Source organism: Equus quagga, chromosome 5, assembly GCF_021613505.1.
Source record: "Equus quagga isolate Etosha38 chromosome 5, UCLA_HA_Equagga_1.0, whole genome shotgun sequence".
Lineage (NCBI taxonomy): Eukaryota > Metazoa > Chordata > Mammalia > Perissodactyla > Equidae > Equus > Equus quagga.
This window is the reverse complement of record NC_060271.1, coordinates 25,255,047-25,276,163: the sequence shown is the minus strand read 5'-3', so window position 1 is coordinate 25,276,163 and position 21,117 is coordinate 25,255,047. Positions and strand designations below refer to the sequence as shown.

Here is a 21,117-nt window from a genome sequence, read left to right as displayed (position 1 = left end):
TACCAGTAAAATCTTCTACCCCAGATATATGTTCTGGAGTGTATGAGAGTGGCAGATTCTGACACCTGTCCCAGCACTAGTTGCCTCTGGGCGCCAAATGTGGAACCGAATAGGTTCATCTGGAGGGAAATGCCTTCAGCAGTCCATGTTGCTGAATAGGTCAGTTGGTAGCAGGAACTCCTAGGGTGTGGCAGGCAAGTCACATGAAATAAAGGTTATACATAGCACCTACACTCAAGCAGCTAATAGCATAAGGAGAAAGATAAGCACTCAAGGTATATCTGGTGGCAAAGGATAGACACTCACTCCAAGGGGGATATTGTGTCTCATAGAAGTCCAATGACAGGAAATGAAGTATGGTTGGGCCACCCAGAACTGGAACTGGAAAGTTGGAAACAGGCTCTTGGGTTCTCATCTCTGCTGCTTCACAAGGTTTCTTCATTGTCTCACTTGCTTCTGTAGTCTCCTGGAAAAGAATGGCTAATGTAAAAACTCTAAGACGGGAGTAGGTGCTAGGCATATTGGGGAACCAGGATAGAGAAGGGATGTCACTTGTTCCAAATAATTCCTGGCACATAATAGGCATGTGCTAGCTACCTTTGAATAGATAGACTCCATAATCTCTGCTATCTGTAGCTCCTCAGCTTCTTTCACTCCGTGAGATTTGCCCTCAGTTTGGAGAGTAATAGGGACTGGCTCCTGCTGCTGCCAGTAGGTAATAGTGAAGGAGGAGGGGCAGGAGTAAGAGATCTTCCTAGCCTTGAGCCCTCACCTCTTTATCAAAGATGCATGCGTTGAAGGCATACCCTTGTCCACAAATCGAGTATGCACTGGTCTAGTTCTATGTACCTATTCAGTACCATGATAGTTTTTGTCCCTGTGTCTGAAAAGTGAAAGTCATATTTGTTGGGCAGGATTGTGCAAATGAAAATGGAAATGGGATATGAAGTGGTTGGTAAAATAGGAATAGACGTTTTTGTAGTGAAGCCCTGGGTAATCTTTCCATGAACCTGTGGTCTGTGCTTTGCTAACTTCTTTCGCCTATCATATGCCGTTATGGGTCTTTCTGAATCAGTGCTATCTTATGAAAAGCATTTGCCTCGGGAATCAGGCTGCCCACTGATTATAGTGAAGTTTAGCTATATTTGATCCAGAACATGATTTTCTTCTTTTGATGTGGCTACGATAATTACTCTTTGCTGTACTGTATATAGAACAGAAATAGGAATGCCATTCCTTGGCTACAGCGCTGGCTCTGTCCTGTTATCCAGAGAACTTCTTCTGGTACCTATCTGAGAGAGAGAGGCTGCTAGTCCTGGGCCTGTTCTGATAGAGCACAGAGTTGTCCAGTGTAGTCTGCTCAAAAACCTTCAGTGATTCCCTTTCTTCTATGGAATAAAGACTGAGTTCCTTTAAGACTTCACAATCTGTCGACTTCCCAGCATCATCTCTCACCAGTCCCTTCCCACACACACTGTCCTCCAACCTCATTCATTAAAAGAGCTTCTACTATGTGCTAGGCTCTGTTGTGGTTGCTGCAGGCAAAATAGTGAATGAAACAGGTAAAATCCCTATCTTAATGGTACTTATATTCTAATGGGGGTCACAGACAATGAACTGGTAAACAAATATCAAATAATACTAATATGTCAAATAGTGATAAGTGCTGTGGAGAAAAATTAATTTGGTTATGAGAGATAGGGAGGACTGGACTGGTGGTTGGGGGCATAGGTGACTTCCATTTTAGATAGGGTGGTAAGCGCAGGCCTTTCTCATAAAGCATCATATGAGTGGATATTTGAAGGAAGACAGTAAACAAGCTACTCAGATAAGTGGAGAGAGAGCATTTCAGCAAGTGCAGTAGCCGGATGTTGAGAATGAGCTTGGCATGTTTAAGGAACAGTAAGGAGGCCATTGTGGCCAGAGTGAAGTGAATAAGAGAGGAAGTTCAAGGAAACCAGATCATGGAAGGTCTTACAGGAGAATATGAGGACTCGAGCTTTCACTTAGAGTGAGATGGATGTCATTAGAGGTTTTGACTAGAGGGATGACATGATCTGACTTACCTTTTAAGAGAATTTTTCTTGCTGCTCTGTGGAAACTAGGTGGTCAGAAGGCAAGGTTGGAAGCAGCAAGCTAGTTAGCAGACTATTGATAATCCAGGTGAGAGATGATGGTGGCTTGGACTGGAATGATAGCAGTGGAGGTGGTGAGAAGAGAGTTGAAGTGTGGATTTATTTTGAAGGTAGACTTGACAGAATTTGTTGAGTGATTGGCTGTGAGGTAGGAAAGAGAAGAGTTGGAGATGACTGTAAGGTTTTGGGACTGACTGGAAGATTTGAGTTAGAAGGAGAAGGATTGCAGGAGTAAGCATGAGTGGGGAGCAGCCAGGGGTTTAGTTTGAGTTGCTGTCTGTGAAGATGGGAGAGTAAGCTGCAGGGGAATAGTTTGGGAGGGGACGGCCATAAGACTTGAGATGCCTATCCGATATCCACGTGGCCATGTAGAGGAGGCAGTTAGATGTGTAGTTTGGAGTTCAGAGGAGAAGCCCAGGGAAGAGATATAAATTTGGGAGTCATCTACACATAGGTGGTATTTAAGTTCATATATGAGATCACCTGGAGAGTAAAAATAAGGAAGAGAAGGGATTCGAGGACTTGAGCCCCAGAGTATTCCAAATTTTAGAGGTTATGGAGATGAGAATGAACCAGCAAAGGAGACTGAAAAGGAACAGTCAGGGATGTCAGCAGAAAAATAAGAGAATGTATTGGAAGTTAAGTGAGGAATGTGTTGCAAGGAAGTCGGACTGTGTCAAATTCAACTAATCGATCAAGTAAATGAGACCCAAGAATTGACCGTGGATTTGGCCATGTGGAGGTCATTGGTAACTTTAACAAGAGCTGTTTCACTAGAGTGGTAGGGTGACAACCTGGTTAAAATTGTTCAGGAGAGTTTTTTTAAAAATGGGAACTATTATAGTATATTTTTTTATTGTTGGGAATGAGCCAGTAAAAAGGGAAAAAGTGATGCAGGAGAAAGGGGACAATTCCTGGACCAATGTCTTTGAGTAGAGAGGGGGTGGGATCCAGTGCCTAGTCAGTAGGCCACACAGGATAATTGGTCAATCCTTGAAAGGTCTTTCAAGCCTCTGCCTCATCCTGTCTTCCTTCTGGCTGGAAGGCCCTCACTTTCCTTCTGCATCAGCAGTATCACCACCACTCCACCTGCCAAAACCATATTCATCCTTCAGAAGTACAACACGTGACGTGTCCTTCATGCAGCCATCCTCCAATTCCTCGGACATAATCGATTTCCTTCCCTTGTGTGTCCATGGCATGTTTTTTGTACTTTTTTAATTAGTCTTTCTTCTTAATTAGATAATTTGTTCCTTGAAGGCTCATGATCCCTGATTTTTTACCTCACTCAACCATTATAAGAGACAAATTAATTAATAGATAATTCCTGGCTCCTAGAAGGTACTCAGTATGTATTTGTTGAATGAGTATACTGTGTGGTTATAAGGAGTTGCTCTTTCCCTTGTGTGATGAACTTGGCTCGTGTTTGGAGGAATGGCGCCAGGCTCTACTGTGGAGTGTGTTTACTTTGCATCGCCTACTACTGCTTTTCACTGGTGGATACTCTCTGTTTGTCTGAATTCTATTAAAAATCTGTGTGTTCTCCTTGTCTCCTAAGCAACATTGTATGTAACTAGGGCTCTCTAAAGTGCTTTGTATGAACTAAAGTTCAGTAAATATTTGTGAGTTGATTAATATACCTTTTTCTTCTGGTCTTCCCCTCTCCAAGCTATGATGAACTGGTGCCTTATAGGTAAATTTCTAGCCAGGAATTGCCCTCTATCCTACTTCCCAAAAGTTCACCCCAGAGAGTCAGTTTGAGAATCAAATCATCTTTTGACAATCAGTCATTTCTCAGGAATAAAAGAATAGTCATTTCTCAAGAATAATTCTTAAGAATAAATTAAAAAAAAATAAATGTTTGCTTGATTGGTTTCTGGCCAAATCAGTGTATTTTAGTTGGGAGGTGCTAAGTTAGGTGCTGCCTTTAATACTGGCTGGGCTAAAAGGAACACCTACTTTGGGACCCCGCCTGAGTCAAATCCAGGTTCTACCACTTGGGCAAGTAAGTGGTAAAGTCATTTTATTTCAGTCAACTGCTCTGAAGTTATAATTTTCTTTCCTGAAAATATAGGCATAATTATGCCCGCTTAATAGGTTTGTTGTGGAGGTAGATGAGGTATGGCTGTGAAGTGCCCAGCCCAGCGTTTAGAAAACTAAGGTCTCAGTAAATCCTAGCTGCTGTTACTCCTCTGTCTCAGGTTTGCTTCTGTTTTCCTCTCCAGCAGGGCTGCTGCTCTCCTGTTTCGGAACGTAGAGGAACTCAGTGGGCTAGCTGCTGCAGCGCGGGGCGTGTGCTTTTCCCAGAGAGCAGTTTTGAGTAAAGACTTGCTTCCCATGTCCCTCCTGGCCTGTCTTCCGTGGCTTACACCCCTGGGTCATTTTTTTTTACCCTGTATCTTCTGCTCCACTTCTCCCTTGAATGCAGTCGAGGCACCAAAAGCTAGTTTCACCTCTGGCTTTCCATCTTCTCCCCTCACCCTGACTCTCGGCTTTCCTGTTGGTCTGCAACTTCGGAAGTCACTGTTCTTTGTTCTCCAGCTCAAGGTTAAATATACGATGAAAAGCACGCCATCTGCTGGAGAACTGGATTTTCTTTGTTCGGGTTACAAAAGAGCCTTTGCATCTGGCTTGAGGTCTGGAAGACCACCTGCCCCAGTCCCCCTTGCTAGCCAGAGTCCACGTTCCAGTATGCCAGGCTTCTCTAGTGTTTTGTTTTTCTCCTTTCTCCTCCTAAGCCCTTGTCTTTGAGAGAGAGCAGAACAGAAATAACGCCAGACTCTGAGTTAGAATGTGCACATTCAGGTCGCTTTAGTGTGGTTAGTTCGCTTTACTTCTCTGAGTTGCAGTTTTCTCATCTGTGAAATGGAAATAATAATTCCTGAATTTTTACCTTACCAGATTATTATTATAAGATAAGGGACACAGAAATCTTGATAAACTAAAGTGCTATTTGGATGCGAGGAAGTATTATTACTCTCCTTCCTCATTTATTTATCCTAGCTGGGACAGGCTTGGGGGGAACTGGTGCCAGACTCTGCATTTGCTTATCTGCTTTCCTAGGACCCTGGCCTACCTACGGGGCTGGACCTGGTAAGGCTCCCACGCCTATGTAGCCTTTGGTGGGCTCCCTGGTCTTGCCATCTGGGAGGGTGCAACATCATAAGCCAAACCATTGATTTGCCAGCTCTCAGCTCCTCCCAGCCATGGTTCCTACAGCTTAGTAATGTGAGTCTGGGGAGCTTCCCCCCTCTACTCCATTGGAGACTCCAAGGAACAATTTTGGTTTAATGTCCTCTCAAAACTTTGAGTCATTTGCTGTAGATACTTGGCCAGACTGTCAGAACATTCTGGGAGTTCTCTGAAATGAGAGAATAATACAGTACTTCTGGCTATCACAGAGTGCTTACCATGTATCAGGCACTATAGTAAGTACTTCTCTTCTTTAATCCTCATAGCATTCTTTGAAATGGGTGTTTATTATTTGCAATTTACTGAAAAGAAAACTGAGGCTCAAAAAAGTTAAAGTCTCTTGTTCCAAGTTACATAGTTAGTAAGTGGCCGAGGTGGAATTTGAACTTAATTCTCTCTTATCCCAAAATTGTTCTGACTACCATAGCATGAGGCTTCCCATATCTCTACAGGAAGAGGGGCCCTGGGCTGCAGAGGAAAACTCACATCTCCAGTCGTATAATCGACATGCAGATCCCAACCCTGCCTGTGTGATCTCTGGGGCAAGTGGCTTTCAACTTCTCCAGCCGGATACTATCTCATTAAATCTTCACCACAGCCATATGACATAGGTGCTATTCCTATCTCCATTTGACGTTTGAGGTGAGGTGGAATGACATGCCCATGGTTACAGAATAGTGATAGTAAGTGACAGTGTGAGAACTCAGGTCTGATTCAGTGTTCTGTCCACCATTTCTCACAGCCAGCTCCTAAGACCTGCTGTATCAGTCAGGCAAACTTACAGCTCTTAGGCTGCTGGTTGGAAGCCTATAGGGGGAGCGGGAGCCTTGCCCTCTTCTGCTCTGTCTCTTTCTCCTCCTGTAATCTCTCCTCCTTCTTAGAAACCTTACTCAGGCAATATAAACATTTGCAGTTCAAGGAAAAGACTTGTGCAGTGCTTAAAAAACAGAGCACCCCAGAGAAGCCTGGGAATCTGCCTCCCATCCTTTGTATGAGTTTGTGCTGTTACTTTGACAGCATGGTGTGGAGGGTATAGTTTTGAGAAAGTTCTTTCTGACCTTTTTTCTTTATCAGTATAATCTTGTAAGGTTGTTGTGAAGGTTAGAGATGATAAATATTCAAGGGGAGCAGGTAGAGCCTTATTAATAGATGGCAGTTATTTTCCCCGGCAGCAGAGTCTAATAGAAACCAGACTGTGAGTCAGGAGTCCTAAATCTATTACTCTTAGCCTGTGACCTTGGGCAGGTGAGGCCCTATCTGTAGATAGACTACGTGATCTATAAGGACTCCTTTCAGCTTTAATATCCTGTGCTTTTAAAAAATGAAAGTAATAAATGTGTTTGTTTGATTTTTAATCAAACTGAACAGAATTTTATGAAGTAAAAAGTGAAAGACCTCTATCCTTCCCCCTATTCAGTTAATTCCCACGGTAACGCTTGTTGCCAATTTGTGTCCTTTCCATTGTTTTCTGTATATTTTAAATATATACAGCCGTGTGTAAAGATAGCCAGCCCTGGTCGTCTACTGGTTAAAGTTCGGGGCTCTCACCACTGTGGCTTGGGTTCATTTCCCATTCAGGAACCACACCACCTGTATGTGGGTTGCTATGCTGTGACGGCTTGTGTTGCTGTGATGCTGAAAGCTATGCCACTGGTGTTTCACATACCAGCAGGGTCACCCATGGTGGACAGGTTTCAGCAGAGCTTCCCGTCTGAGACAGATTGGGAGAAGGACCTGGCCACCCACTTCCAAAAACATTGACCATGAAAACCCTCTGCATAGCAGCGGAGCACTGTCTGATAGAGCGCTGGGAGAGGAGAGGATGGTGCACAAAGCCTGAGCGGGGCTCCGCCCTGTTGTCCACAGGGCCACTAGGAGTCAGAATCGACTCGACGGCACTAACAAGAACAATGGGTAGATATATATGTGTACGCATGTGCACAGACACACACATTATATGGTATGCATGTATATATGTGTGTATTTATATACACACACACACATATATATGTTAAACAATGCAATCTAAAATACATACTGTATTATGACTTACCCTTCCACTTAACTTGTTTTGGGCATTACTTGAAAATTTAATTTATTGTTTCAAATTAACATTTTCTAATTTATTAAGTGGCCCCCTGCTGATTACATGCCATGATTTTTTAAAGCAAATGTACACATAACAATGTTGGTTTTTTAAATTCTTTTCAGGAAAAGAAGAAAAAGAAACATAGAGACAGGAAATCATCTGATTCTGACAGCTCAGACTCTGAGAGTGATACAGGCAAGAAGGCAAGACACACATCAAAAGACAGCAAGGCAGCAAAGAAGAAGAAAAAGAAGAAGAAGCATAAGAAGAAGCACAAGGAATGAGAGTGGAAAGAGTGGAGGGGTGGCTGAGAGAAGAGGGATCAGGAGCCTTGTGCCTTGAAGCCCTGGCTCCTGGAAAGACTCGATAGTGAGAATATGGCCTCCCACCCCACTGACTTTTCTCCCATGGGAGGTGGCTTCCCCTCATGCAGCAGGCAGGTTTGGGAGTTAGATGTCAAAAGCATCTGCCCGAATGAATTGTTTCCTTATCACCCCTGGTCCCTTTGCAAGTGACCCCTGCAGCTCACCCATTCATTCACCCAGTTTCCTTCATTCAGCAGGCGGTCCTATTACCCTCTCCAGCTGCCACTGCCAAAGCCAGATTCCTGCACAGGAGTCCAGGCGGGAGCCACAGGGTCTGCTGTGGAGGTGCGTCTGGCTGTGGGTGGAGAGCAGAGTGATTGGCCCTCCCTGTTGGTCTGCCGTGGGCTGATGGGTGGCTGATCGCTGCTGCATCCAGCGTCGGGGCAGAGCGAGACTGCCAGTATGAGGGAGAACATGGGAAGAAGTGGTGCTCACTTTTTCCATTCCCCCTAACATGATTCCTCTGTGCTAGAAGTGACAGCCAGTGGTCACAGCCAGAGGACTATTGTTTGCAGTGACTGCGCTTGTGTGTGACGTTCTGCCAGACCACTGAACCAGGCAGCTCAAGCCAAGATCATTGCTTCCCTTTGTATTTACTGCTGTGAGTCACTTGGTTCCACGTCAGGCCTCTGCTTCAATCCCTGGCACTAAATGGACGTGTGTTTGGATTTAAATTTACTGCAAGTTCTTATTGATATAATCCCTCTTCCCGGGTAACTTACAGACTTAAAAGTCACTGAGTCTGCATTAGTTGACAGAAAAGCATTTAATATGTTACCTTAGACCTTGGACGGAAGCCCAGCTAAGGCACAGGGCCAGAGGCACCCGCAGGTCACAGTCTTCTCAGGAGATCACTTATAAGCCCCTCCCTTCTGCAATGATCAGATGATCTCTGCCCTCAGAGCTCTTAGAGAACCAGTAAGCATTTGTAACCATGAGCAGTGGCCTGGGGCATGGGTGGGAGCTCAGCAGTCGTCTTGGCCAGTGGGCATTTTCTCCCACCACCATGGTACAAGCCTGGATCCTGTGTCCTGAGCCTGCCTTCTGGAGAGAGACCACAGCATTCCACAGAGGGAGCAACTGTCCAGACCCAGGGGCATTCAGTGCAGGATGGGCCTGCGGGGACAGGTTGGTAGCCAAGCCAGGGGAAGCCCCATCACTGGTTGATTACCCCAGGTTGGACCAGCTCATTTGGCCACGGGGAGGGGACAGTGTAAAGGCGAGGTGTAGGTCCAGCGGTTTTATCATCATATGTGTAAGGTGGTCAGCTACCACTGTCCCTGAGACTATCCATCTCAGTCTCCAGTGCTCTTCCTGACTGGCCTTCAGGCAGTCATTTCTGCCCACTCTCTGACACACAGGGAAACTGAGACTCCCAGAGTCATGTCACCAAAGGCAAAAAGGCAACCGGGTGGTCTTAGCTCTGCTTTATTGACTTCAGAGCACACTCTGCATGCAGTTAAAAAACACACATACACAATGGGAACTGGAACTAGATCCAGGCTGGTGCCCCCTGAGCCCAGAAGAACTTCCCCAACCAAGCTGGGTTTATACAAAATGCCAGAGGAAAAAATGAGGCAATCTGGTGCTGAGTCCACAGGCAGCCACTTGGCAGAGGCGCAGTCAGTGAAGGAGCCGGCAGGTCAGGCCTCTTTCTCGTAAGTACGAGTGCTCACTGCGCTGCCATGGGTGAGTGTCTGGAAGGAAAGACAGACAGGTTAGGGCAGGGTGAGGGCACCGGAGGTACTGGGAGCACTCTCCGTTCTTGTGGGGAGAGTCCCCTACCTTTATCCTAAGTCTTCATTTACTACCTGCTATGTGCCAGATACTTTGCATGTATTTTTTCTAATACTTACCCCAGGTCTTTAAGTTAGGCATTATAGTTCCTCTTTCAGAGATTTTGGAAAATGAGCTTTGAGAGAGGAAATCACTTGGTCAAGACTGCAGCGTTTCTTTTTCCCTTGCACTACTCCTCTCCCTTCATCCCCAGTGCTCAAGGTGAGGCCTGGCACGTAGTAGACAATAGGTCAATAAAAGTGTCCAGACACTCTTGGGGAGGGACTGTGCTAGGGCACCAACTCTCCATTCCTTCCCTTACTTAGGGTAGTGCCAGGGCCAGAGGCCTGAACCCCACCATCCAGCCTGGCATTGCAGAGCCAGGCCCACGGCCACCCATAGCCCAGTTGTCCAGTGAGTGTTTGGTCCTGCATATCATATTCCCACCAAAGCCAGGCACCTCAGTCTTCACTCTGCCGGGCCCCTGCCCTCTGTGAACGCAAGAACGCAGTGAGCAGGTTACACTGCCCCAAGGAGGTCTGCAGTGAAGATTCTGAGGCCTTACAGATTTAGGAGGCAGACTGCAGGTGGCTGCTGTCTCTGCCCCTGGGTCTGGGGGTGTTCAGTCAAGGCTACATTCTCTGAGTGAAGTCCCCAAGTTTGTCCCTAAAGAGAGAGATCTGCTAGCCTGGTTGTTACTTCCTTCCAGGCTGCAGTCAGGTACTTGCAGTAGGCCAGGCATAGGAAGCACTGAGAGGAGGGGGGCTGGAGTGAAGTGGAAGGACTGTGCTGGCAGTCAGTGCCCCCCGTCACCAGCCTGTCCCTACCCAAAGGCTCTGCCTGGGGAGTGCAGTCCTAGGGAGAGGAGGGAAGGGAAGGCTGGGATAGAGATGGGAGCCTCTCCTCGGGGCCTGGGATCCCAGTCAGCCCTGCGTTCTACTCCCTGGGGTGACGCAGGGCGGCAACACAGAGGAGGAAGCTAAGGCTCTGGAGCACCTGCTGGATCCTCCCACTCAGGGATGCCTTGTGCTGTGCCTCCGCTGTCTCCTCGACTTCCCAGCAGCCCGGCAAGGCTGATGTTAGTAATACCCATTCCTTACAGTTGGGCTTGGAGAGGGTGACTTGTCCAGAGTCACACAGCCTATAAGCGGAGATCTGAACCGAGGCCTGGTTGAGTCCAAAGCCACTACATAGAAAATTCCCACCTATACCACCCGACCCTGCCTCCCCCTCCATCGTCCCAGCCTCCACTGCTCTCAGGGAGAGGCCTTGGCTTTCTACAGCAGGCTTGGCTGAAAGGGCAGTAGTAGTAACCAGTTGGGTGAGGCTCCACAGTTGTCCATCTTACCAGGATGAGTTTTCCATCAATTAGCTCCCGCACGAGTGTTGTCTCTTGCCCATTCCACTTCTGCACATGGACAAGTTTGCCTCCATCCAGTGTCACAAGGGACTGTGGAAAAAGGGTAGAGCCTGAGCTGTGATCCAAGCCAGAATTGAGGGACAGCATGAGGTTCAGCCACTGGGGCCACAGAGGACTCAGCCTCTGACCCAAACTAATGATGGTGCTAGGACAGAACTCAGGCAGCCCACCTCCAACCCAGCCCTGCAGGATGTTCAGTTCCCCACCAGCCTCTGCTCCACTACTGCTGGGTCGGGGGAGGGGCCTTCAGGTGTTGGACAAGTAGGCAGAGGCAGGCAGTATTGTGGAGCCAGACAGCCTCGCTCTGAAAGGCACCACCAACCTTCAAGATGGGCACTTGGCCTGTACTCTAGGTGATGCCCACAGCCCCACACCCCCAAACAGAGGGGGCACGTACTAGCCTAGATCCCCAAGAAAGACTGGTGAGGAGGAGTCCTGAGACTCTCCAGCCTAGTGGTGACCACACATAATGTCTCAAGTAGGCTTGGGGATGGGAGGTATTGGAAAGTTAGACTTCCTGCCCTGTATTCCTACCCCTCTTCTCTGTCCACATCACGTGACCCTTCAGCTGACAAGTGGGCAGCGACTGCCAGGTCCTGGGACTGGGTGCCCTTGGTGTGTTCCACAGCCCAGGTCAAATGCCCACTCAGTCTTTGGGTGCTGCCAGCCTACATCAGCTGGTTCTCATTTGGTAGCTCTCCCAGGTCCCTCTCCTCGAGGAATTTGGGGGCTCTAGGCCGGGCTAGGGGACCCTAACTGAGCAGGATTCAGTAGGAGAATCTTGAGAAGGCTGTGTGTGTGTTTGGGGCTGGGTGGAGGCTGGGTGTGCATCCTCACCACCACCTTACTCCTCCTTCCCATTCCTCTAGTTTTTTGCCCACTCAGAGCAGATTACTTTAGCCTAGGCATCCCAGGGAACTACTGTTGTGTTTAATTGGGGTTCTTGTCCCTCAAGAAGGTGGGCTTTTCCAAGGAGGTAGAGGCATGTGGTAGGGCAGCTACCTCTCCAAGGTAGGCTGCCATCTTTGGGCACCATCCTAGCTCTGCTGCCCGCCTCCTTATGTGATCCTATGTGATCCTGGAATGAGCTTCCTCCACAAGGAGGAGACAAGACCCTCCCCTGTCCTTCCTGGGGGGCAGCCGTGAGGAAGAGGAAACAGCTGAAGTGCTGAGTGACAGGGTCTGGTGGGAGGACACTGCTGTAGGGACACCCTGTAGAGGTCAAAGCCCTTAGTTCTCTCTCTCCCATGCCTGGCCCAGGGGCTGGGAGGCCTGAGGCAAGCTGTCAAGATAGCCATTGCAGCCTGACAAGCCCTGAGACTGGGGGTGGCTATCCCCTCCCTCCCTGGGAGGAGGGGCACCAAGACTCAGCGGGAAGACACTACAAACACACCGGAGACAATGCCCCGTCCAGAAGGTAGCTTTTCCTGCCTGTGGGCTAGCAGCATCAGAAATAGTTCCTCAGCGTCACTGGCCAAGCCTGGGAGGTGGAGGTTGGAGAAGAGGAAGCATCTGAGTAGGTCTCAACCTCTTGTCCCCAGGTGCCTCCTTTGCTGCTGGAAGTCAGGATGACCTGCTCACTCAGTGTAGAGCTCTGAATTCCCCTGGGTGTCATTCCTAAAGCACTTGAGGTCACAGCCATGGCAACATAACTCCCCCATCTATGGAAGGGGAAAGAAACCCAGAGCTATTGCGTGCCATGCACAAGGTCACCCGGCTGGAGCTGGAGCAGACACTGAGGTCAGAAGAACATGCTGGCCCTGTGTCGCCCATTCTCTGAAGCAGCTAGCAGATGCTTCCCAAGAATGGAGGGTGCAAAACAAGAGGACAGGACTCAGCGTTTAGTGCTGAGGACATTGCAGCACTGCACAGGCTTTATGGACCTTGTTTGTTTTAATCCTGCATAATAGCCTACCCCTCAGGTTGCAAAAATAGGGCGCCAAGACTACCATCCTATTCGCCTTCAGAGTCTCAACACCCTCCATTCCCCAGGCCTGCTTCCTTGACTCACCTTGACCTTCCTGTCATCTGCTGTTGTCTCGTCAAACTCCACCCCCAGCTTGAAGCTGATCTCCGTGTTCTTGAAGGTGCTGTGTGTTTTTATGGTGATAGTGTCCCCATTTACTTCGATGATTGTGGTAGGCTTGGTCATGTTGGCTATCTGCCTGGTAGCAAAACCCACACCTGAGGGCAGAGGGAAGGTTATGAGTGTATGAGCTGGAGCGGAGAGGCAGGGTACAGGGAGCTCAGTGAACAACTCTTAGGCCTGGGTGTGGGGCAGAGGGAAAAGGAGGATGAGAACTTTCAAAGACTTTGCGTGGCTTTTTTTTTTTTGGTGAGGAAGAGTGTTGCTGAGCTAACATCTGTGCCCATCTTCCTCTATTTTGTATGTGGGATGCCGCCACAGCATGGCTTGATGAGCAGTGTGTAGGTCCACGCCCAGGATCTGAACCTGCAAACCCCACCAAAGCAGAGCCTATGAACTTAACCACTACGCCACCGGGCCATTTTTAAATTCAGTCTTCCTGTTAGCTTTATGCAATGAAGAGACACTATTGAGCCCATTAGACAGATGAGAAACTTAAGGGACAGGCATGCCACAGCAGGTCTTGGCAGAGCTGAGATTAGAATAAGCTGCTAAAGTGCTTTCTGTGTGGTGAGCACTGTAAGTGTTTTCTCACTCAATCCTAGTCTCCCTGAAGGGTTGATCTCCACTTTACAGATGCAGACACTGAGAGGTGAAGCCCAGGATCACGTGTCTGGAATTCAAACCCAGAACTGTTTGACGGCAGAGCTCACTTAACTGCTCAGCTGTCCAGCGTCCCAAGGCTGGAGCACAGGGCTCCCTTCCAGGGCACCTGAGCAGCTTCCAAGCCACAGGCTGAGGAAAGAAGAGAAATGTGGACTTTGGCTTCCAAAAGCCTTAGGGATAAGAATTTTCCACCTTTGGAATTTTTTGCCCTGAGACATACTGGTGCCCTTGTCCCCCATATATGGCAACAAGATGTTTTCAAAGCCTCTTATCCATGATCTAGGAGGGAGGCGGACGGGAGTGTTTGTCTCAGTGTACAGATGTAGGAGAGGCCTAAAGTGGTGCGTGGTCAGGACTCAAATCCAGGTCTCCTGGCTCTTATTCTAAGGCCCTGCGGGGACTCCCCTCCCAACCCAAGCTCGGCTTCCCTGGGTGCTGGGCGAGGCCCTCAGTGTCCTGCCAGTGTGTGGAACAGAGCTCTTAGGAAAGCCTTCAGCCCTTCAGGTTGTGGCTTCCCTGAGATCTGTCCTTTTGCCTCTAACCTCCCATCAGGACTGCCCCACGCCTCTGCCCCCAGCCGCCTATGCTGAGCTGTCCCCCAGGGCAGAGGCGAGGCTGGAGCAGCCCAGTGTGGCGAGGTGGTGTGTGTGAAGTCCCCGTACATGCCTGGCTACCTAGTGCTTGCTGGAAGCTAGGTACTTGGCCTGTGCGGTACACAGGTGGTTTTACTTACTGCTCCTAACGGCCCTCAACGGCAGGTTTTATTTTCTCCTATTTACAAATGGGACTTGGAGAGTGAAGTGATTTGCCCAAAGTCAAAGAGTGATCTCAGTTTGAGTCTAGGCTCCAAAACTTCATTGTTCATCCTGGACCATTCTGCCTGCCAGCACATACTTCATCCGGGCACTGAGGCCACCGGGTGTGCCTGTGGTCACTGGTACCAACCAGGCTGGGCCTCTGCCCCTCAGAACCCTTGGTCTAAAACGAGAGGAGCACGGGCAGCTCTGCAGTGTGCTATTGCCCTGCCTGGCAGTGAGGGACTTAGCCTTGCCCCTGCTATCACAGTGAGTCAGGCCCGTCCCCTCCCCGGCACAGAGCAGGGCCTTGCACCGCACAAGGAGCTCTGTTTGCTTAGGACCTACCCAGAGGTATGGAGTGTTTGAGGAAGGAAGCCACTGGGGGTGAGTGAGGGACTAAGCTAAGAGAAACTATGACCGAAAACTGAGCTACAGAATTTAGGAGACTCGGGAAGAGCTGGGTTCTACTCAAAAATGAAGCTGAAGCTATTTACTGAGAGAGCCGAGGGGAGTCTTTTTCTCCCCCATGGCCTCATCCTTTCCATCTGTACACATGAAAAGCAGGCTGGATGGATTCTCAGCCCCCTAGCCCAAGTTGGGGCAAAATAATGGAACAAGGGTGACAAGGATGTTGCAGCCACTTCAGGGGCTCAGGTCTTCAGTTAGAATGTCTGTTTGGGGAGGAGGAACTAACCCCGGGCATCCCAACTTCCCCAACAGCTGCCTGGGGCCCCCTGCTTCTAAAGAATGGCTCCGCTCCTGGAGTCACTGGGCAGAGTGCCCAGCATAGGGTAGGGGCAGTGGAGGGCTTTGGTCCCTATTTCAGAAAAGGGTTAGGAACAGAGGTGAGAGGTGTCTGGAGTGGACCCCCCCCCCCCCCACTTCTTTGGGTATCTGTCACAATCCAGGCCCCCTTCCCTGGGAGGAAGGTATGGAACCTAGCTCCACCATACACAACATTTTGGTTTTCCCTGTCCCAGCCTGGGGGACTAGGATAATCTCATAGCTGAGGATTTCAGAGAGTATCACCTGCTCCATCTAAGCCCATTCCAGGAGGGGAAGGGCTGAGGTCAATCATTAGCTAAGCAGTCCCTACCACTCCCAGCCCCAGGGCCCATAGTGGGACCTGTTCTGCCTTGTAGATCTAGAAATCTGGGTTTTCATATCAGCTCTGCTGCAGAATTGATATGACAAGGTTCACCTCTCTCTGGGTCTGTTTCCCCATCTGTTGAACTAGGCAAGGTATGGGAATCTCCAAGGACCTCACCTGTAAGGTTCTTTGAAACTTTATTCTTCCCCATCCCAATGCCACACTCTCCTACACCAAAGACCCTCCTTGCCTTTAACAGGTCTTGGCCTTGCTCTGCGGCTCTGTGCTGCACCCCAGAAGTCCGTCCCCACGAGCAGCCCGAGCCTTGGGTTGTAGCTGGTCATGGGCCCTTAGCCCCATCCTACCACTAGGCTCACTGACAGCGATCAAAGCCTGGTTACACACCACTGCAGGGCCAGGTCAGAGGCCGGCTGGTGAGAAAGAGGGCATCCTCCAGCGACAATCCTTCTCCCTAACCCAACATGGAGGGGCAGGGGTTGTTGCTAACTGTGCAGGCCCCATCTCACCCCCTCCTCACATCCCACTCCCCGTGCTTCCCCACTCTTCCTCCCCCTCCTCTTGGGGATTCCCGACTGCTCTGAGCCACAGCACACTCCCTATCAGCCCCATTCCCTTTCTGTGTTCCATCTCCAATTCCTAAACCACCCATGCACCTCTTCTTTTCCTCCCCTAGCCAGCTTTCCACCTTCTGCGATCAATGCTCTTTTTATCCAGACCCACCCGCTTCCTCCAGATCATATACCCCTCTTCCTCGAAAGCGCCTCCCTGCCCCCACATCGCCCGGCACATCTGCCTCCTCCTCGCTCCTCCTTACCTGGGAATCCCTCACGCCAGGTTCAGACTGTGAAAGCCCCCTCCCAACAGGCCTCGTATGCCCTGGCCCAGGCTGCCACCTTCTCCGCGTCTCCCTACTCCCCAGCCCTGACCGGGAGGGATGCAGCCGGCGAGCAGGGTACTAGTCAGGGCGGGAGGGCTGCGCTGGGCTGGGCACGCAGCCAGCCCCTCCCCAGCCCAGCATCCCAAGCTGCGCTCACCGATTGACTTCATGTAGTCATCGAAATTCTTGCTGTCCACTAGCTTCCAGGTGCCGACGAAGGCGTCCACCATGGTGAGGCTGTCCTAGGTCAACAAAGAAGAGCCAAGAGAGCAGGCGTGTAAGGACTCCGGGACCCGAAGCTCTCGGCCCGCGCTGCCGCTTTAAATAGCCCTTGTATCACGTGATGAGGCGTGGCCCACACCCGGGCTCCCGAAATAGGAAGCCGCAGGCTGCAGCTCACTCGCCCGGGGCTGGCCGCCCATCCCCCAACCGGCAGAGCAGGGGAGGGGGCAGTCACTAACGCCCGGCTCGCCTGCGTCGGCGCGGTTACCCGGCCTCCAAGGCGCTGCCCTGGGCTGGCCGGACCTGCTCTCTTTCCCGGCCTCAAGGAGCTCTTGAATCTGAGAAGGAAGCAGCTGGGGGCACGGTGTCGGCAGACTGGGGCGCACGCCACGGACATCGTCAGTCACCGAGGCTGGCGTTAGAGCAGAGATGAGAGACTAGAGGAGAAAGGAAACTCGCACCGAGCGGATGCCCACGCCGGAAAGGCTCTGGCTGACTCTCGCGGGGCAGGCATCTTGGTCCTCATTTTACAGGTGAGGAGTCCAAGGCTCAAAGGGGAACTAACAAGGTCGCAGGAAATAAGGAGAGGGTGGATTGGAGCCCAGATTGCAAACCTGGGCCAGCCTGCGCCAGAATTCGCGCTCTCCTGCCACTCCCCACTGCCCGCTGGCGGGGAGAGTCACCAGGGGCACCGTGGGCGGCTGAGCTGCCCTTGCGCCCTCTGTCTGCTCCGGCGGCAGCGTGACCCTTCCCGCCGCGCCGCGCCACCTCACGCGTGCTCGCCCCTCCCTTCGGAATGTCTCCTGCGCGCGCCTTTCCGCCCTGCAGTCCAGCTCCCCATCCACCTGCCAGTGCTCGAGGCTTTTCTGAGCTCTGTGCACAGCTCTCAGCATTTGGTCAGGTCACCCTCCTTCGGAAATTCTGTCCCACCAGCCAGCTCTTCAAGGCCCAAGGGCAGCTCCCCACCTACCTGGCTGCCGCAGCCCCCACCTGCCGCCCTTTCTCTGACCTCTGCGCCCCTGGCAAGCCTCCTGCGCTTCCATAGACCGTCAGTCACCTGCTTTAAAGAGCCTGCCAAAGGCGTTTGACACTTTAGAGCTTACAAAGCACCTTTAATATAATAAGATCCACCTTGTATTGATGTTTATTGCATGCTGAGGGCTTTAAATATGTTGTCTTGTTGAACCTGTAAAACAAAGTCCATGAAGCAGCTGCTGTTATTCTCCCTGTTTTACAGATGAGCAAACCAAAGCTTGGAGGAGTCCATTCATTTCTGAATCCAGCAGTTATTAAAGTACCTACTTTGTGCCAGGCCCTGGCTGGGCTCTGGGGAGACCACCATGAATAAGACGCAGACAGCTCCCCTTTGGGTGGGGAGACCCAAAACTAGTGTGGTGACTAGGGGGAGACCTGTCCTGATCTGAGGGTTCAGGGAGACTTCCCAGGGGAAGTGTGGTGCCAGCGAAGTCCTGACGGATAGAAGGAGGCCCAACATAAGGAGTCACACCCAACTGAACTTCAGCCGACAGAGGTGCATCCAGGGGGCAGGCAGGAGCCACAGCACGGGAGCCATGGGGCCCCGCCAGCTCTGCCGCACACCTACAGTGGGGCGGGCCCTCCATCCCCCCTCCCCCCTCCTCCCTCCTCCCTGGGCCTCTGTTTCTCCGTGTGGAAGTGGAGGACGTCTGCCCCTAGCTCACTTTCCCCTGACTCTCTGGAAAGGAGGCCAGGGAGGAAGAGCCCTCTCTCCCCCAATGTCTCGGTTCTTTTGGACAGGTCCACCTGCCAGAATGCCGAGGGGCCTATTTCTGCCAAAGCTGCAGGGACAGGCCTTGGGGCTGGGCATGGAGCCCTGGTGACCTCACTGCCGGAGCAGGTGCAGGCGGAGGAGGGGTGTGGAATGGTTTGTGACTGAAGGTCACAGCCACTGGACACAGGGCCTCCTCTCCCAAGAACTGGGTGCTGGAGCCCCAGGGACCAAAGCTGCCTCCTGGCGTGCTCCCTTTATCGCCGTGGGGGAGAGCTGGGGCTGGGCTGACAGCTGCCGGCAGGTGGATCTGTGTCCCAGTTCTCATTCCATCGGGTGCTAGCTGGGTGGCTGTGGGCAATTCACTTAAGCCACTGTCAGCCTCAGTTTCATCTTGAAGATGGAGATAATGACGATGTTTACCCTGACAGAGGTGATCGGGGATCCAATGAGATAAGATGTTTCAAATGCCGAGCGTGACAGACTTGCCTGTTCCCTGCTGCTCCCACTGCTGCCGTTTTCGTCATTGTCTCCGAGGGCCGTGCAGGATCCCGGACCTGCTCGCAGCTCTGCCCTCACCTGCCGGGCCACCGAGGCAGGTTGCCTTGCTTCTCTAATCCTGTCTTCTTATTCCTGAGACAGGATTAGAAATGGCTGCAGCTGTGAGGAAGGGGCTGTAGAGGTCTTCAGGACGGGTTGGCAGGGACACTGCCACAAAGTCCTTTTGCTCCCTCTCTTGGGCCCTGCCTAAGGTGAGCGGCAGGGTGCTTTGAGGAACTTGAGACAAACCCCAGACCCACTATTCTTGCTGCCCTACCCTCATCTCCCCACCCCTCGGACCTGGTCACCAAAGTTGACTCCTAAGCTGCACCCTATCTCCTTTACACCTGGTTTTCCTCCTTCTCCCTTCTAAGTGTGTACAGCTTCTCATCCCTCTGATTACCCGCATCCTCCTTGCCCTGTTATGTTCACTATCTGGGGAAAAAGGGGGAAAGGGGAGGGAAGGTGAGCCCTGTCCCTTGTCCTGCCCTTGGCAGATCCAGATATTGATAATAACATCTGGCAGGCAGCAGGACCAGTCGCTGCCAAGAGCGGCATCTCCCCAGCCCTCGCCCTATGGTGATGTCACTGTTCTATGTTTCCACGGCAACCACAGGCTGGGAAGATGGAGAAGAGGAGAGATGAGTAACCAGGAGAGAGCCAATGAGATGGGCCGGCAGCACCGGATGATCCATGGGGCCATGAGCAGGAGGGGAGCGGGAGGCCTACTCAGCATCTTCAGCTGTTCCCTGGACCCTCCCTGCCATCTGGACGCCTCCACTAGGGGATGTGCTGCTGGCACGGGGAGAGATGCAAGAGACAGAGGCCAAAGAAACTGAGCTGGAGGCTCCAGTGACCCAGGAATATGGAGACCCCCTTTCCCCCTTCAGGGCCTAAGTCTGTGACCTAATGCTGACCATCCCCACCCCACCCCACCCCACCCCCAGTACCTACAACTGGGAATTCTTCTCTTTGGCTGACAGTGCTGGTGGGCTGTCTGTCTCTGCCGTGGAATCAAGTCTTAGACAACCCTCTCTCCACACCCTCCATACCCTTCCTTGGTTCATGTATGTTCAGAAGGAGTATCTTTGGAAAGAGGCCTGGTTCTGAATCCCAAGCCTGCCATTTACTAGCTAGAGACGCAGAGCAAGTCCCTTCTGCCTTCTGAGTCTCCTTTCGCCCAAATGGATGAAGGCCGTGTACTTCTCAGGGTTGTCACGAGGATTAAAAGAGATAACTTACAGAAAGCCTAACACACACTAATACTCAATGAACAGTGACTCCCTTCTCCCTTCTGGGTGTCCTCCCCAGGGCGGTTGTCCCAGAGGCGCACAAGAATGAGCCTTCTCTCTTGAATCAATAGGAAACGGCCCACGTATATCTCCATCTCCTCCTCACTGAGGTCATCGCGTGCCTGCAGACACTGCAGAGAAGTTTCCTCAGCTCTCCCTTTCTCTCTCTTTGTATAATCCATCCCTTCCATCAATCTTCACTGAGCACCTCCTATGCCCAGGCGCTGTGCGGGCTCAGTGGGGAGCCAGGGTGAACGGGAGGGCCTGCCTTCCCTGGACCTGCGGGGGGAGTGCAGTCACAGCGGGTGGAATGGAGCGTTCTTTCTGCCACCAGGAAATCGCTTCCTTATTCCCCAGGAGTTCTAGGTACTGTAGGGCTGAGAGAACAAATGTTGGCAAAGACAGAGGTTTACTCCACACCCGTTGCTTCTGAGAAACTGCTGCCTGGGGCAGGATGCTCCCTGGAAGAACAGTGGCTCTCCCTGCACAGGGAGGAGAGGCGTGGGCAGCTCAGAGTGGAGGGGCAGTCACCTCTGCCTTCCCAGAAACCAGCGCCCTCACTCCTGCTACCGAGAGAATAAAGTCCAAACTCTAGCCTTGTCCCGTCTGTTTCGTTGGTCTCATGCATCGCTGAAATCCTGTTCCAGGAAGAGTGCCTGGCAGGTAGTAGGCAGGAATGAATATTGGACATTGAATGAATGAGCGTATTGAATGAATGAATGAGTGAGTGAGTGACTCTATCTACCTTTCTAGCTTTAGGGGTTCAGAGTGAGACTTACTTGGGTTCCAGTCCTGCCCGGTG

The 21,117-nt window shown here is 51.1% G+C and overlaps 2 protein-coding genes and 1 long non-coding RNA gene across 14 annotated transcripts in view; 2 read left to right on the top strand and 1 right to left on the bottom strand.

Annotated features, from left to right (window-relative positions):
• ZCCHC17 (zinc finger CCHC-type containing 17) overlaps positions 1-16,292 on the top strand; it is a 53,209-nt gene extending 36,917 nt beyond the window's left edge. For 2 of the 11 annotated variants that reach the window (XM_046661653.1, XM_046661651.1), the window contains 3 exons: positions 7,539-7,694; positions 7,979-8,066; positions 8,254-8,455. In XM_046661653.1, the coding sequence (XP_046517609.1) occupies positions 7,539-7,694; positions 7,979-8,066; positions 8,254-8,315 (306 nt within the window). In that variant the 3' untranslated portion in view covers positions 8,316-8,455. Of the gene's footprint in view, positions 1-5,779; positions 6,166-6,905; positions 7,243-7,538; positions 7,853-7,975; positions 8,456-15,875 lie in introns of those variants that run through there. The other 9 variants (XM_046661649.1, XM_046661652.1, XR_006888651.1 and 6 more) reach the window with 9 other exon arrangements.
• On the bottom strand, positions 9,194-16,827 carry FABP3 (fatty acid binding protein 3). Its single transcript, XM_046661659.1, has 4 exons — positions 16,672-16,827; positions 12,989-13,161; positions 10,906-11,007; positions 9,194-9,478 (listed from the first exon to the last, which is right to left on the bottom strand). The coding sequence occupies exons 1-4, from the start codon at positions 16,742-16,744 to the stop codon at positions 9,425-9,427; spliced, it is 402 nt and encodes a 133-aa protein (XP_046517615.1). The 5' UTR covers positions 16,745-16,827; the 3' UTR covers positions 9,194-9,424.
• Positions 16,828-16,907: 80 nt separating this feature from the next.
• LOC124239532 (uncharacterized) lies at positions 16,908-20,915 on the top strand. Of its 2 annotated transcripts, XR_006888654.1 has the most exons (3): positions 16,908-17,269; positions 19,126-19,235; positions 19,640-20,915. It is a non-coding gene; the product is annotated as an uncharacterized LOC124239532 (long non-coding RNA). The 2 variants fall into 2 exon arrangements; XR_006888653.1 differs by lacking the exon at positions 19,126-19,235 and having other exon boundaries at positions 16,928-17,269.
• Positions 20,916-21,117: the final 202 nt, after the last annotated feature.